The sequence below is a fragment of the Saccopteryx bilineata genome, chromosome 1 (genome assembly GCF_036850765.1).
Source record: "Saccopteryx bilineata isolate mSacBil1 chromosome 1, mSacBil1_pri_phased_curated, whole genome shotgun sequence".
Classification (NCBI taxonomy): domain Eukaryota; kingdom Metazoa; phylum Chordata; class Mammalia; order Chiroptera; family Emballonuridae; genus Saccopteryx; species Saccopteryx bilineata.
In genome coordinates this window covers 43,685,568-43,698,604 of record NC_089490.1, presented here as the reverse complement: position 1 = coordinate 43,698,604, position 13,037 = coordinate 43,685,568, and the positions used below count along the sequence as shown (strand labels likewise).

Here is a 13,037-nt window from a genome sequence, read left to right as displayed (position 1 = left end):
GTGTTATTATCCCTCCCTGCTGCCTGCCAAAGCCCATGTGGAGTGTTATTATCCATTCCTTTTTCATTACACTTGTACAATCAGTTTTCTTCTAGTGAAGACAGTGGGACTTTCTTAATCCGGGGCATTTCATTATGACATTAGAAGCCAACAGACATTTTTTTGTAAAGGAGCATATTTTCTGGCTTTAATGCCATGGGTTTTCTGTTGCAGCTACTAAGCTTTACCACTGTTGTGCCAAAGCAGCCCGAAGCAATTTGAACAAATGGCCATGGCTGTGTTCTAATTAGAACAGTTGGAAAAGTAAGAGCTGGTTCATGGGCTGCTGTTTGCCAACCCCAACCTACATACCGGCTTTTTTTTTTAATTAATTTTTTTTTTTTTGTATTTTTCTGAAGCTGGAAACGGGGAGAGACAGACAGACTCCCGCATGCGCCCCACCGGGATCCACCCGGCACGCCCACCAGGGGCGACGCTCTGCCCACTCTGCCCACCAGGGGGCGATGCTCTGCCCCTCCAGGGCGTCGCTCTGCCGCGACCAGAGCCACTCTAGCGCCTGGGGCAGAGGCCAAGGAGCCATCCTCAGCGCCCGGGCCATCTTTGCTCCAATGGAGCCTTGGCTGCGGGAGGGGAAGAGAGAGACAGAGAGGAAGGAGGGGGGGTGGAGAAGCAAATGGGTGCTTCTTCTATGTGCCCTGGCCGGGAATCAAACCCGGGTCCCCTGCACGCCAGGCTGATGCTCTACCGCTGAGCCAAACAGCCAGGGCCTACATACCAGCTTTGACCCTGTGGTCATTTGGTTCTCAGTCTTTCCTTTGGACATTTTCTCCTCCTAATCGTGATTGATTTTAAGGTTGACTTGGTATTGCTACTGATAAGATGCATGAAAATCACCTTTTATATGCAGTTATTTCTGGCCAATATCTTAAGCCTTAAAAAATTCCTTCCACCTGACCAGGCAGTGGAGCAGTGGGTTGAGTGTAGGACTGGGATGTGGAGGACCCAGGTTTGAAACCCCAAGGTCACCAGCTTGAGCGCAGGCTCATCTGGTTTGAGCAAAGCTCACCAGCTTGAGCCCAAGGTCGCTGGCCCCCCCCCCGGTGTGCTGTAACCTCTCGGTCAAGGCACATTTGAGAGAGCAATCAATGAACAACCAGGGTGCTGCAATGAACAATTGATGCTTCTCATCTCTCTCCCCCCCCTCTCTCTCACACACACACACACACACAGAGTTCCCTTTAAATGCCCCCAATGTGAGGAGATCTGAACAGGCTCTGCTAAAGGCACGGTCTGCCAAAGCCTCATTATAGAGGCTCTGGATGAGAGAGGAGAGGAACTTTCCCAGGCGCCTCCTCTTTAGAGGGAAACATACCATCACTGGCTTCATCACAACTTAATAGTCAAATGAAAGCTTGTGAAATAAATAAGGGGAAATCATTTACATCTCTGCTTACCTACAGCCTTGAGATGGACATTGTCTAAAGTATTCTCTTAAAACTTATTAACATTTTGTCCAATAACATTGCTTTATGTGGATCTATGCTGTAAGCCTCCTGGGGAGAATGAGATGTTATATGTAAAAGAAGATCTCTAACCTACCTTCCTTCTAAAGGTATATGAGGTATGTGTAATATGATCAGCCAGCCCACTATAATAAGACCAACAAGAAACATATGTAACATAACCACTAAAATAGAAAAGGAAAACTAAACACCTCTGAGAGAGAAGCAAACCTAAGCAGATGTGTAATTGAACATGTAAATTTGGCTTTTGTCTCTTTGGCTGGATGGCCACAGTGAGACGACTGAGATGGTAGGAGGGTCTCCGTAGAGCTGTGTGGTCATCACATGTACAGGTTGTTCTGCACCGATTACGTACGGCCACCTTTGCAGTGATGGTGTGAGAGCACCGCTGGTCGGAGGGGGCGAGCATCAGCAGAAAGCCTTCCTCGTCAGGCCTCCCTGCGGGAACCACACAACTTTGAACGTGACAAAGGGAGGAAATGCCTTGGAGGAAGTGAGACTTGGACTTGGGTGACGTTCCCGTCAGTGTAGGCCCTGGTTTAAAATGTCAAAGAACTTTGTAGGGTGCATAACACAATTTTGTAAAGATATTAATTATTACTGTCCTCATAAGTATAATAATAGTCTCCATTTATCAGATGCTTTCAGGCAAAGAGTTTAATTATAAGGAAGGCATTATCTCATCAGAAAGTGAGAAATTAGTGACTTGCTCATGTCACCCTATCCACAAATGGCAGAGCTACACTTGGGAGCCCTCTGTCTCCAAAGCCTGTTCTTCTAACCACTGAGCGACTTCTCCCTGTCTGGGTATCGACCACCTATCAGAAATAAGGGATGCTGTTACAGGAGTGCTATTCAAAAAGAATTGTAATGGGGGCCGCGATTGCCAGCTGCACGTGTGTAATTTAAATCTTTGAAATAAGTCAGATGGAAAAAGTATGGTATGCGGGATGTAAAACTGAAGACAAGAAGTGAACAAACGAGACAAAAACTCAGGCACAGACAACAGAGTGGTGGGTCTTGGGGGGAACAGGGGTGGGAGCGTAATAAAGGGCAAGGGGGCCAAAGATATGGTGATCGAAGGAGATTTGACTTGGGGTGGTGAACACACAGCACAGTAGATAAATGATGTGCTATAGAATTACAGTTGAAGCCTATATAATTTTATTAACATCACCCGAATAAATTTAATAAAATTATAAAAATGTTTTGGAATTAAAAAAAAAAATCTCCAATTAGCTACATTAAAAAAAGTCAAAAGAATCAGGTCTAATTAATTTTAATAATATAGTTTAATCCACGGTGTTCAAAATCTATCATCATGTCATAGATACAAAATAATTAATAAAATCTTTTACATTTTTTTCATACTAAGCCTTCATAGTCTAGGTGAGTTTTATGCTTAGAGTTCATCTCATTTTGACTTAGTCACATTTCAGTGCTCAACAGACCGGTGGCTAGAGGCAACCATACTAGACAGCACAGCCGTACAGATGGACATGTGGGTTAGAGATGCTGAGGTCCTTCCACTGTCAATTTCTAAGAAACCCAAGTTCAATGAAGGAATTTTATCATCATCATCATCACTATCATCATCCATCATTTTCTAAAGCTCCTAGATACACGCTGCTGGGCCTCAAGGTCTAGTGCCTTCGGCCAGTTTGCAGCCTTGAGTGTTCTCCTGTTCACATTGCAATTCTTTGTGTGTTTTAGGTGATCCAGGTCCTGCCAGCTATGGGAGGAATGGTCGAGATGGAGAGCGAGGCCCTCCAGGGGTGGCAGGAATTCCCGGTGTGCCCGGCCCCCCGGGCCCTCCTGGTCCTGCTGGTTTCTGCGAGCCAGCCTCCTGCACTGTGCAGGCTGGTCAGCGAGCCTTTAGCAAAGGGCCAGACCCATGAAGGGCTTAGTGCTGCACGGTTCTCTGCGGAGACCACCCCAGCGGAGGAGCATGGAAGAAAGACACCCTCCCGAAGCCGGGGCAAGAGACGACAGTGCATTACCTTCAACGTTACTACCGAAGTCCTACTTGACAATCACATTTAGAACCATGGTGCTATTCAATACATCTGCTTTACTTTCCCTTGAAGGGGAGACAGCAGAATCATTGGTCAAAACAAACTAACAAAAAAGACTCCCTTTAAATAAGTTTATAATCCTGTTCCCAGGATCTTGAACTTTAGTGTGCTATACATACGTGATATATCGCGGGCCACTGTGCCAATAAACAAAACAGCTGTTTGGTTTACCTCAGTCGCAGTTCTTTTCACTTTTATTTAGATGTTCTCAGATTATTGTGCAGCTATCCAGAGGCTCACAGGCTAGTTATGAAGAAACCCCGCTGCAGTCAATAGAATTGGTGCTTAAAATCCCTGTCGACGTGCTCTCTCTGGAGTGGCAGGGAGCCCTGTGCCACGGGGAATGATTTCCTCACAGCACGTGTGGGTTTTCACGCTCAGCCCGAGTTTTTTGGGGAACTGTACTGTATCCCAAACCGATTAATATTTTGAGCTCCTCTATGTGAAAGTAAAGAAGGAATTTTAATATCCTGCCATGCATAAGATTTGCTGATGAGATTATTTATTTTAAAGGTTTGAGGTAACATCTCTAGTTGTATCCAAGAAGAAATAAATATGGTTTCTTAATATCTTGCATGTTTTCTTGTAAATAATCATGTTCAATAAAAAAGAAGTCACTGAACTTATTTAGATACATTAAAGACTGTAAATTGCTGGTATTTCTCTAGGTATATGTTTATATTAGTGTTCTGTTCTCCAGAGAAATTAAAAAGCCCTTACTGTTCCCTTAAAGGTGCTACCCAGTGACAGAAATTCTTTGTATGTATGTGTGTGTGATGGGGGGCAGGGAGCTTCGTAGACCTTCTTGAAATTTTAATGAAAGCTATAGACCCATACCCTGGACAAACACACACATGCATGTGTACAAACACGTTTGCAGACTATTTCAGAGACTAGATGGATCCCCTAAATCTAGTCTTGCTCAGTTCCTAGGTGACAAACCGCTGTCTTCACTTCCATGGTTTGCTAGCTGCCTTTGATTTGGAACTTCCCTGCTGCAAAAACAATCCCGTTTCACCATTTTTCTTATACATTTCATAAAGGCAGCTCAGCTGAAGCACTGCATTCTTATCAATAAACTAGGTATTGCCTGACCACTCAAGCACTTTACATAATCACATTGGCCCACTGGCTTGCTGTTTTATCATCATCTATATAAATTATTGATCAGCTTTAATACACTCATTGTGTCACAGTGCATATGAGTGACTTGTCCCAGGGCATAGCACAATGCTCAGAATAGTCAGTGTCTCCAGTTAGTTTGTGGAACTCAATTCTCTCAAGGGGAAGTGGGCTGTAGTAGGATTGTTTTAATATCATTTTTATTCTTGTGTGTATGTTCTATCCAGGCGTCCCCAAACTATGGCCTGCGGGCCACATGCGGCCCCCTGAGGCCATTTATCCGGCCCCCCACCATACTTCTGGAAGGGGCACCTCTTTCATTGGTGGTCAGTGAGAAGAGCACAGTATGTGGCAGCCCTTCAATGGTCTGAGGGACAGTGAACTGGCCCCTGTGTAAAAAGTTTGGGGACCCGTGTAATCTATACATTTAAACATTTTAGTCCTATTTGTTCGGCCTAGTCAATCATTATATAATCTGTGTGTGGAATTCTTTCACACTGCTCATGGCATCCCACTCTGCACCTCCAGCATGGAGGGTGCTGAAGAAGAGCATCCAGCTTGGCCGCATAGATCAGTGCTGTTCACACACACTGAGAAGGACGTCCTTCCTTCGTGTGCAGTCAGTAATTTTTAGAAATAGAGATATGTTTTACCTACTTGAAATGATCTTTATATAAATAGCAAAGCTTTTACATGTACTGTGACATGTAACCAAATAAATACAAATAAATTGCCTTGTTTGTTCACCAAGGCGGTTTTATTTGAACTGGAGTGACATAGTTAAATACAACAAAAGAAAAAAACCTTGCAAATATGTTTCTCAGTTCTATAATATAATATTCATAAGAAAATTAAGAAAAATAAAATTTCAAAGAACAGTTCATTCACATGTTTTACAAACGTGATACATAAAAGGCTGTACAACAAGGTCCATAGATCCCATGAAATATTGGAAACAACTACTTACAGATAGATTGTGTAAAACTAGCACATTCCCAATGGTAGGAGCAATCGGCTTTAACTCAGTTAAGTGAAACAGTTTACAGAAGCAGTAAGTACCTGACTGAGGCTAGGAAAGCACCCGGCAAAGCAATCCGTGAAAGAGCTCATAAATATTGAATTAGACCAAATCTCTCTCTCTAGCAAAACAGAATCTTCAAAACCTCTTTGAGATATTTTGAAACGTTGAATAAAGTGTCAGCTCACGCCCTTGCTGAGAAAGGAGTGTGTGAATAATTAAAGTTGATTAGAAGCTGGCCTGTGGTTTGGGGGCAGATGTTTTCAGTGCTTCTGTGGCATTACCATATGCTTTTCATCCCCAGTACTGACAAGTTGGTTAAGAACCATGGAAATCAATTCTGTCAGAATGAACACATAAATTTGCTGGCATGGTTTGGGATACTGACCTCCGCTTAGCAGAAGAGTAGAATGAGTAGTCTTATTGGTTAGGTAACTGACTTGATTATTTATAGACCCTTTATATATATTTCAAGCTGACGAAACAACTATTGCTAGTCTTAAACATCATTTGTTAGGTCTGATTTATTTGCAACCTAAAATAAGCTTAATGGAAATCCCTACTTCAAAAGGGATTTATTACTTAACTTGTGACTATTGTGGTGTCTCTAATGTATAATAATTTTGAAATAAACCAATATAAGGGAAAGATCACTAGAAATACATGAAATCATACCAAATATCAAGGAAACTGCTGTTTGACATTTCCTGGTAGCTGTGGTAAAAGGAGTGAAAGAGCAATAATAAGAAAAACAATACTAGTGAACAATACTAGTGAACAAAATTACTAGAAGTAATTTTGCTGTTTACAAATGGGCCATGAACACAAATGATTTTTAAATGTTTTTTAAAAATAATATTTGTGTTCAATATCAAGCCCTTTTTTTTCAGAAAGTAAACTAAATACTTTTCCGTTGTGTGCTTAGTCCTTTTTAGTGAACTTGTGACCTAGGACATGGCAGTATTAAGTACATCGGGCACAGTAAATATGAAATCAGAACCTGTAACTGTACAAATGTATGGTTGTAAATATACACACTCAAATGTTCTTTAAATGGTCAACTAGTGGAAATGTACCATATCTGTTAGATTATCAGAAAGTGGGTGCTGATTGCTTTATTTTTAGTCTTAATATTATTATTAATAGTCTTAATGCATGGCAACCCATGCTAACTTTTTCCTTAACATGCCTTCACATTTTGCCCTTGAACCAAGTTTTCTAAGAATAACTAGAGAGAGAACAAAGGAGGAAAACTGGCTCCAAGGAAGTAACTGTCTTTGTGGAATTGATCGGAATGTGTCTTCCCCCTCCAAGGTGAAAATCTGTGTGTGAAAAGATTTACAAATATTCCTTAGAGAGCACCTCATTAGTTTACAACATCTAAGGGGACCTGGGATGAGAACAGTTAAGGGCTGTGTGAGTAATTTATAAGTGCACACACAAATCCACTGGCATGTTTTGATGTAATTAATTTCTGCTAAGGAAACATGCTGTGTATTTAACTTCTTGCTGCTTGTTGTTTTATTACTAATGATGAAGAGCTTAGATTTATGAGTAAGTCGATTGAATACTTCTGATCTGGTTCAGGCCCCTCTACACCACCGAGTCCTGAATGGTTTTAGAGAGGGGATCACTTGGTGGCACAGAAGTCGCAAAGGATTGCCTGCTCTCTGACTTTTGCTTCTGCTTATAATTCTCATCTGTAGACCAGGACTAATATGAGCTGCCAGGGAGATGAGTTACAAACTGTATTAGTATAAACTAAGCATTGATTCATGTGACAAACAGAAGTATAATTACCAGCAGGCAATACACAAGAACTCTGCAACAGACCAGTTTACAGGTTTCTTGGCATCTGCGTGGCTCATGCTGCGTGTGTAAGTGCTTCTGGAGCATTCCTGTGCTCGAGGCCTGACAGAATGCCACTGAAGTGCGGCACTTTGGCCACAAGTGGTGGAGAAGAGTGGACGTAGTACTAATAATTGCACCTTCAAGTTCTTTGATTAAGGGTCACATTCTTTATTACTGAGATAAGCAACAAGCTCATTATGCATCATGAATATATAGAGGAATCAAGGCCTGAGAGCATTATGCCTACGTGAGACTTAGAATAAAACTAGCGCCGTTCCACTTAACATAAGTATGTTGAATTAAATCTTAAATAGTTTGATGAGGTAAGATAGAAAAATGTTATTTTTAACACAAATAGTCATAAAATATGCCATAAAACAATCTGAACTTAAATGTATCAATACAGTGAAAAATATCCCTAAAATATACTTTAAATAATACAGCAAAATAAAATGTTGTAATCACTATCTTTACACCCATAAGCTTATTAGGGTCAAGTAACATACCTTTCTGCCAACTTAAAACTTATTGAACTATCCTCTAAGTTTAGTGAAATCTCCTCCTTTACTGGTAGTACTCACTTTTGACAAATTCATGAAGCAGCTAATTCCTTGATTGTACCATTTAACATTCTCTATTGGACCTGAACATGAAAAACATTTTTCCATTTAGATTTTTTTTTAGACTTGGTTTTGGTTGTATAAGCCCACCTTATCTTTGAGGTAAAATTGTGCTCTTTTGGGTCTGTTTGTCTGAATTAATTTTCCCTGTGTTCACCTTGCTCTTTATTCAATTTATCTAAAGAGACTAGTTACTCTGGCATAATTTTGTTGAGAAAAATGTTTAGGTACGCCACACAATGCAAATGAAGACATCCATTGTCTCATTTCCTGAGACTCTTATTGATTAAACAAATTTAATGTCATTACTGTTACCTTTACCAGCCAACTAATAAATACATACAATTCAAAGGGCTTGTCACTTTGAAGCACCTTGGATAAAAAAATACAAATTAAGTTCTTTTCTGCATCTTCTCCTCTTAGAAGTCTGTGTAATCTCTGAGAGAAAATCATATACAAGTGGGGTTGCATTCCTCATCACGAGAATGTGAAGAAAAAATATTGGGAAACAATGACAATAAACACTGTCTTAGGAAAGTGGACATGAATAATTGTGAGAAATAATTTAAGAACAAGAGCAATGAACATATCTGCAAAAATATTATGAGACTTCATTGAAAAACTTAAGCATGTAACTTAACCTGGAAATTCTCAGTCTCATGGTATTATTACCAATGTCAGGAACATTAAAATAGTATTTTGAAAAATGGAGTTCCTTATCTTACCTTTGTAAATAGTGATACAGTGCTAGAAAAATATAAGTATTACATAAATGTAATTGTAAAAATTTAAGTACTTTGAACAATATGCAGATTTAGACATTATGTAATTTTATAAATGGTCAACTTTTTGTATTAAGCTAAACGTTTTTTACTTGTCTGTCAAAAGAGAGTATATAGCCAGTATAAAAGGTATGATGATTTTTTAGGTGTTTTTATGTTAATCACTAAAATATGAGGGTAGTATACCAAACTATAGTTACAAATAGTAAATCTGCAAGATAACTAGGTATATAAATCCACTGAAGAAATAAAATGGAAAGAACTAACAAATCAAAGGTTATTTTGTCTGCTTCAAAGAGATACTTAAAATGAAAAAAAATTAAATTAAAAACCATAAATTAAATTATTTACAAAAGTAAAAATAAAAAAGTGCAAAGGCAAAGGCCTGATTTAGTTGTCCACTAAGTGATTTTTACTCTTGTATTTCTGCCAGTCTGTTCAGTTCTGACACAAACTGCTTTTAAACACCATCTTGTGGACAAAAGGAGGTATATCACATATTCTCAGCAAATGAACGAGACTGAAGAAAGGCTAAATCTTATTTTAACTCCTAAAACATACTCTTAAAAATTATTTTATAATCCAAACATCAAATGACAACTTTTACAGAGAACATATGTTAAGATAATTACTTAAGTTCCATAATATAAGTTACTAAAATTTTAAAATTTTAACACTGTCATAAAATATAGAAATAAGCATATAGGATAAAAATCATTAAGTTACTTTGATCATAAGATGAAAAATTTCAAATGTTAAGACTGGCTGTGTTTCTGTTATGCTTATGAATAAAAAAGGCTAATGTCTTCAGCAGGAAAGAACAACAAACAAACTCATGAATGACTCTTCCTTTTATCTTTAGATTACCAAGGTTATAAATATTAGTTGATGTTACACCACATTCTTTGCACAGAAAAATTTCTATTTTGTGTTAATTTATCTTGGTATAAAATGTTTGACAGGAATTCAAAATAGTCATTCATATAGGCCAAAAACAGTTTTAATTATTAATTTTCATCATGGCCTATAATTATTTCATATTAAAACACTTACATTGTCTGGAGTCCAAACAAGAGATAAATCAGGATTAATCTTCTTTCCTGCTGTGGACATTACTGACATTTATGTGAAAGTACACAAATGCTTTGGAATGGAATAAAATGATATAAGACAGGTGGCAGCCACCAAGTTATTTAGGAAAGAATTCCATTCCCCTAATTGGGGACTAAATTATCCACTTTCTTTTTTTTTATCTTTGAAATTAGGTACATGCCAAATCTCTACTTTATTTGGTTTTTATATTAGCTGGACCCAGCCGTGCATATCATGTGTACAGAGATGAGGCAGAAACAAGTGTTGGGTGATAAATAATACAGCAGGGCGAGAGAGGCCATTCCCACGGGGACACAGCCGCAGTTCTACGGTTCTGCCAAAGGTCTGTTCAGTCATATGTGTCAGCTATAAAAAATGAGCTTGAATCATGATGACAGCTCTCCTTTCTAATACACATCAGATACCAGTGTATTCTCTCTCCTCTACTTAAATCATCTGAATACAACCAAATTCTTGAAACAGGAACCAACCAGCCCAGCATTAATGGAATTTAGAAAAAAGAAAGGTTCCTAAATATGCAATTTGTAAAAAAGGATGCATGTCATATTCTGTGGAATTAAAATAAACAGAAGTTATAACACAAGCAAATGAACTGAGCCTTTGATGTAGATGAAAAGATCATCTCAAAGGAAACAAAGGAAAATACATTGATCACCATCAGCAAAAAAGTTCATGAAAACATCAAAATGCTGAAACAAAGACTTCTGGATTAGCAAGGAGGCATAAGGATAAACAAGCTATTAATATGAAAAAATAATCTTTGAAAACATAAAATGTTTAGCTTTATGACAAATTCAAGTAAATTAATGAGCGGCAGATAGGTTGTAAGCTTTCAGAAAAGTCAACACATTAAAGTTCAACAAATTAAAAGAGCAAGATATACACATAGCACCAGGTTTAGATCTCTGTACATTTTGGGGGGATAAATTATCATTTTACTAAAAAATGCATATACATATTCCAATTGTGTAAGTTTAAAAAACCCAGCACCACTGTCGGTATTGCACAGGAAAGAAAATGAACAAAATCAATTTAAAGTTAAAAACACTTGAAATAAATAAAATAACCTTGGATAATAAAATAAATAAACTTGGAATTGAAATATACAACAACCTAATTCAATATGAAATGACCAAAAGGTTGTATGAATGCACAGCCGTGTAGACAGCACCTGACCAGCAGTTCATTCATCTACAGTGAAAACCAGTTCAATTCATGAGTGCATTTGAGCCAAGTCTTTCTTAATTTAGTCACACTCCTTACATAACTGTTCACAGCTTTTCTGATTTCAGTGGGTTTGACTTTTTAGACTCATTTGTCAATGAACAGATAAAAGCAATCATCCTCGTCTGCTTTGGCCAAATTGGAATCTGCACTGTTCCTCGAAGAGGTGTTACCTTCTGGTTTCTGTGACAGGAGGGGTGTGGGTGGCATGCTTGCAGCATCTGTGGGATCCATTACTTAGATTTCAGCAAAATTCTTATGCCCAACATTCTAGAAAATCAGTTGTTTTCAACCCATAGTTTCTCAAAATAATGTATAGTTAGGCAATAAAAATAGCATTTAGTGATTTGGTTGGTGTACTTCCATTCCCTGGCAGAAGACATAGTCCTTTGTGGCCCCTGTTGTTTCCCCTGAAGCATGTGTTAACTCTTTGGTCTGAGTGCTCATTGCATATTCAGTCCCATGGCTTTTCTTTGCTGCCCTGTACCTCTTGCTGCAGCTCTTGGAGAAATATGATTCTCTTAAGGGCTTCTGGGCTTTATCTTGTCCATATGCATCTGCTCACACCACACATTCATCTTCTAGGGAAGGGGCTTCTTTTCCAATCACTACAAATCTCATTCTTTGTTCTGATGCCTGGTTCTTGTCTTAAAAGTCTGAGAGTGATGAGGTCAGAAGGATAATGGATACAGGGGCCCACACATCTTGCTGGTACCAAAGAGAGCTTGGTGTCTTCGCCACCAAAGACCTCTTAGAAAAACAACTTTCTGTTTCCCAACTGAGAAACTGAGTGAAAGGAACACCATGTTGAGCTTTTCTGGTGGAGCTCATATAGAGCTGGACTTCGTTCCTCCCTTTCCATGCAGCTCATAGTCATGCTGGCGGTGACTGCTTTGAGTCGGGCTCATCATACAGAATTAACAAAGTCATTTCAATAGTTGGCTATGGTGGGTTTGGGGGCTCCCTGAAAAACAGCCTCCTGTTTTTTCCAAAATGTAGGTTATAAGGTAAAACTCTTATTGCCTATCTATTTCTCTGCATAAATAGGATGGATGGAGGATGGTATAAGAATTCTTAAACTATAACAAGTAGTCACAAAACATTCAGCAGGAACAATGCACTATATCAAAACACTGATAAAATTTTTAGCAATGACTGTAAATTTAAATACCAAGAAAACCTCAAGATAAGTCTGAAACTTTAAAATTCAGAAATCAAAAGCCAAATACAAGTTGATGAGACTACAACATGTACCTCATCATCAGCCTACCAAATCATATGATGTAATTTTCTCTTGAAGAAGAACTAACAATAAGAATCGCTTATGTATGTCATAGAAAACCCTGAATAAAAATCAGTAATGGTGAAGCAAACATATGGAATGAATTTGGGGAAAAGTTAAAAAATGCTGATATAGCAATTAATATAGGAATAGGGTTCAAATTGTTGCTTTTAATGTCTGCCTACACCATAAAAAAAAGCCACCCACATACCATGAGGGTTTGACAATATTGAGAGAGCTCCAACAGCAAGGAGCTAACACCAAAAATCAAGTCTTCCTCAGGTGACTTTATTTCCCACCTGTCCGCTGACGGGCATGAGACACAGGATAGAAGCAGTCTTCCGGGTTACATCTTCCACTAGGTCCTGGGGGACCCTGGGGACCTGGGACACCTGGTGAGCCTGGCAAACCCGGAGCTAATGAAATA

At 38.8% G+C, this 13,037-nt stretch overlaps 2 protein-coding genes across 2 annotated transcripts in view; one reads left to right on the top strand and one right to left on the bottom strand.

Moving 5' to 3' along the window:
• The window catches only part of COL9A1 (collagen type IX alpha 1 chain), a 95,527-nt gene extending 91,759 nt beyond the window's left edge, over positions 1-3,768 (top strand). Inside the window, exon 38 of the mRNA XM_066253201.1 lies at positions 3,237-3,768. Coding sequence (XP_066109298.1) covers positions 3,237-3,421 — 185 coding nt within the window. The 3' untranslated portion in view covers positions 3,422-3,768. The remainder of the gene's footprint in view (positions 1-3,236) is intronic.
• A 9,130-nt stretch (positions 3,769-12,898) lies between these two features.
• The window catches only part of COL19A1 (collagen type XIX alpha 1 chain), a 329,506-nt gene continuing 329,367 nt past the window's right edge, over positions 12,899-13,037 (bottom strand). Inside the window, exon 50 of the mRNA XM_066252988.1 lies at positions 12,899-13,026. Within this exon, the coding sequence (XP_066109085.1) occupies positions 12,899-13,026 (128 nt within the window). The remainder of the gene's footprint in view (positions 13,027-13,037) is intronic.